At 42.9% G+C, this 4,280-nt stretch overlaps 1 protein-coding gene across 1 annotated transcript; it reads right to left on the bottom strand.

Annotated features, from left to right (window-relative positions):
* Positions 1-747: 747 nt before the first annotated feature.
* Positions 748-3,149, bottom strand: adra2db (adrenergic, alpha-2D-, receptor b). Its single transcript, XM_005719850.1, has one exon. It carries the CDS (start codon positions 2,757-2,759, stop codon positions 1,488-1,490), a length of 1,272 nt encoding a protein of 423 aa, XP_005719907.1. The 5' UTR covers positions 2,760-3,149; the 3' UTR covers positions 748-1,487.
* Positions 3,150-4,280: the final 1,131 nt, after the last annotated feature.

Genomic DNA, 4,280 nt, shown 5'->3' with positions numbered 1-4,280 from the left:
CAGACGTTTAATTTCTTTCGAGAGTTTGTGAATCCCTCTGAGATAAAGTTTCCTCGCGCTAACAACACTCCTCTCGGACTTTCTGATTCCCTTCATAAATAAAATGGTATTTCACATTAAAAGAAAAGAAAATATGCAGCCATCTTCACCCTTGTTTCTCCTGACAGTATTTTAATAATACCCTTGCGAATGTGAGCATACTTCACAAAAACTGCTTTCATTTTTTTTTCTCTTTTTCAGCATGACATCCCTCAGACAGGGTGATTATCTTTGGCGAGGGGCCAGTGAGCAGTAGGAGTGCTTTGAAGACATTCCTAAGAGGATATAAATAGTGTATTTATACTCAGCGCGGTCCTTCATGATATATTCACCGTATGACATACACGTTGTATCCCACATGCATCAACAACCGACCACAGTCTGATGTTGTATGGAAAACAGTGTTGGGAAGTTCAAATACAGTCTTCTAATAACACTCCCATCCTATGTATACGAGTTGTACCAATGCATTAATCATTTTTAATCACATACTGAAGAATTGTCCCTTATGAATGAGTTCTTCTGCAGATTTTTCACTATATTAAGAAAGTGGTAATCTAACAGCTTTATAAAGCTTAGCATCACAGTGTGAGGCCTGACTTATAGATATTAAACTCTTTTTTAACCAAAGAGAGCTCACAGTGGATTAAACCAGTCCTGAGATCTTATCAGAAATGTTTTTACTTTTGTTATTTTGAGTGTTCTTCTTCTGTTTATTCAAGAATATGTCAAATCCATCAGGAGGCTTTTGTCTAAGACTTAAAAACGATATGTATAGTAAGTTGGCACTGCATGTTTAACAGCATCTTAAAATATTTAATGACAAAATGTTAAGCAGTTGCAGGGAAATGAAATACAGAGACGTGTGCAATCAATTCTGCAAATGCAGGCCTCAGCTCGGCCATTGTTCTGGTCCTGAGGTGGTGTGATAGCATGGCGGAGGTGTGAGATTACACTCTTACATAAGTTTAGGGGTTCACTGATAAGAAACAGCTGATAACCTTGCTGTACCTTTAACTGCAGCAAGTACAGAAAGCTACACGAATTACCTGAAATAATGCCAAACATTTCATCCATGCAGAATTCAGCACTTTTTTTCCTCTTCAATATCACAAAAAAAGTCAAAATCTCCATGCTGGAGATTAATCTTCTATTTATCTCGGCACCCACAGTGACCAGCTGCCAACACTCAGAGTCCAGCAACAGACGTGACCATGACTTCCCCTTGCCCTGAAATATCTGAGCTTGCTGCAGGAATGGTCAAGTATATATAATGATTTATTTCAATTATAGACAATTTAATGTGTACACAACACTGGATATTTTTAATATGCTAAACATTACATTTAAGTGATGGAGTAGCAGAATAGTCAGCCAAGATCAATAAGTTATAATACTATGATTTCTTCCCAATGTTTCTGAGAGCCAGAAAATTATTTTTCAACCTTTCATGTGCGTTTTGATGTCCTGCATATGATTTTCTTAAAAGCTTTTCTGAAATCCCTGTTGAAAATGGTGTAGATTATGGGGTTCACAGAACTGTTGCAGTAGCCAATCCAAAAGAAAAGGTTGAAAAGTGCGGCGGGGATGTAGCAGCTCTCTCTGCAGATAGCATGCAGGCTGTAAGTAAAGAAGAAGGGGAACCAGCAGAGCACAAACACCCCCATCACTACCGCCAAGACGAAGGTGAAGCGCTTCTCCCGCATCTGGGCCACTTTGGTCTTGTTGGCTGCGGCCAGCTGTTGTCGCCCAGCTGGGTTCTTCTGCTCCGGGTAAAGTTGTAACGCCCGGGCTGAAGCCCAGGAAAGTCGGCAGTTCTGGGGTGGACAACTGTCCGATCCCTCTACTTTCCTTCGCTTGGTGAAGCGATGGTGTCGGGGTTTCGTATCCGATGCACAGCAGCTCTCCTCCAGGTCGATGTCGTCCAGCTCCCCTTGCTTTTGCGGATGACTGCCGGAGCTTTGACTGCTAGGGCTCTCCATTTCGAACCGGTCCTTCCTGACAAAACAGGTCTCTGACTGAGAGGGCTGCCTCTCCAGGCCATTCTTCGCCACGAACACGGTGGAGGAGCGCTGCTTGGCAACTTTATAAATTTTACAATATACCAGAATCATAATGAGACCGGGAGCGAAAAAGGAGACCAGGCAGGATGAGAGGATGTACCAGGTTTCATCATTTAGCAGACACTCCCGTTCATCGTGTTTGGTCATGAGGAGAGGAGGGAAGGAGATGATAGCAGATATTATCCACACTACAGCAATCATGGACTTGATGCGCTTAGGTGTCCGTTTCAGGTTGTAGCTAACCGCTTTTGTTACTGACCAGTATCGGTCCAGGCTGATGGCGCACAGGTGAACGATGGATGAGGTGCAGAACAAGACATCCAGAGCGAGATAGAAGGCGCACCAAGTACTTCCAAAGTACCAGTAGCCCATTACCTCGTTGACGAGGGAGAAGGGGATCACTAGTGTGGCCACCAGGATGTCCGCCGATGCTAGAGAGACCAGGAAAAGGTTCTGAGGGGCACGGAGAGCCCTGCTAGTAAGAACCGCTACAATCACCAACACATTACCCACAATTGTGACCGAAATGATCACTGTAACCACGAGGATGATGAGTGCGGTGGCTGCCTCTGTGTGTGGCAGAGCGAACGGTGCGTCGGTGGTGTTTTCAACGTTGGAAACATTTCCCAACAAGAGGCTTAGCTGGGTTAAATCCATTCTGTCTGCAAAATGTCCGTTTGTATCATCTTTGTTATTTCACCCTGTTCTTTTTCGAAACATCTAAGGCTGAGTGCGCTGAGCTGTGTTGCTAAAGCATGGGGATCGGCTGCGCGTAAAGCTCCGGGTCACTATCGAGTGCAGCCCACATAAGACACGGGGGCTGCAGACGTGATCTCCTGAAACAGCAAACTGTTTAACACACGTCCTTTGGGGAGATCCGACACGCACATCAGATGTCGACTGTGTGAGAAAACTGCGAGAGGAGCAGAGTTCACAATCCGCAAAGACTCCGAGAATAAACTCGCTCCTGCGGCATCCATGTCATGCGTAATGCTAGTTGCGTTAGGGTGAACCGCTTCTCTATGGAGACGAACGGGAGATGCACACTGTGTGGAATAAATGTCCACACAGGAGCGAGGTGACATCACCGAGAGAACCAGCCCATTTCTAAACTGAGAGAGAGAGAGAGAGAGAGAGAGAGAGAGAGAGAGAGAGAGAGAGAGAGAGAGAGAGAGAGATCTTTAAAACTTTAAACTGTTTCTCTACATGTAAGTTTGCTTTTTGTCCTTAATATTTTTTTCTTTCTTCATATTTAATGTCTCTGCTTTACATGTTCAAACCAAATCGCCAGTAGGAAAAAAATAGACACGTGCGAGTTTTTCCTTCATCCTTTAAAATGAGGTTTCCTACCACGCTGTTTATCAATATATAAGTACACTGCTTGATCAATGTATTATCATAAAAAAAACAAGGACACGCAAATATTTTAGAAATCTATCAAAAACTTCAGAACTAAAAAAATATATATGCTAAATTCAAATTTTTTGAGCTGGCACAAGGGACTACTCTGAGAAGTCAGAAATGAATCAAGCATAACATTCAACCAGATGTGGGTGAAACATTATTCTGGGTATAGGATTGGGTGAATACATTTGTTAAGCACTGTATGTTGCATCAGAAATAATTTTTCTTTGAAAAACCTGAATAATTTGTGATGGCACCATCATTAAGAGTCCCTGATGGAACAAGAGGTAAAACAGCACAGGTGGAGGTTTCTCTGAACTTTATCAACCCTGCAGGTGATGAGTTAGGAGGGCAAAGTGTTCAAATTAAAATAGCTTTCATGGAAGCAGTGATCACTGATCAGTGCATGAATTTTGTCAGTGAAGCATAGATGCCCATCTATCATTGTAAACTACTTTTGTGAAGGCCTGACTTGTTTATGTGCAATTGCACTCATCCATTATTCATGAATCATAATCTGGAATTGTTCTATGCTGGCACAGTGACGGTAATACCTGTTGCTGCGGTGCTTCCATCTGTTTGCTCTGGAGGTTCAGTTATATAACACATATGCAGCTATGTTAGGCAACCAGACATACAGCCAGGGGATGTTTATGAAAAATGTACCAGCCAAACAGAAAGGTGCACACAAGGCCAGAAGAGGGGTCACTTTGAAGTACTCTGATGTACAGACTGTAGCTTTGCCCAACACATAAGTGCTTCACTTATTTGGGA

Source organism: Pundamilia nyererei, unplaced genomic scaffold, assembly GCF_000239375.1.
Source record: "Pundamilia nyererei isolate P.nyererei 1_Seehausen unplaced genomic scaffold, PunNye1.0 scaffold00001, whole genome shotgun sequence".
In the NCBI taxonomy this organism is placed as follows: Eukaryota; Metazoa; Chordata; class Actinopteri; order Cichliformes; family Cichlidae; genus Pundamilia; species Pundamilia nyererei.
The sequence above is the reverse complement of the archived record's forward strand: the minus strand, read 5'-3'. Positions and strand labels throughout refer to the sequence as shown.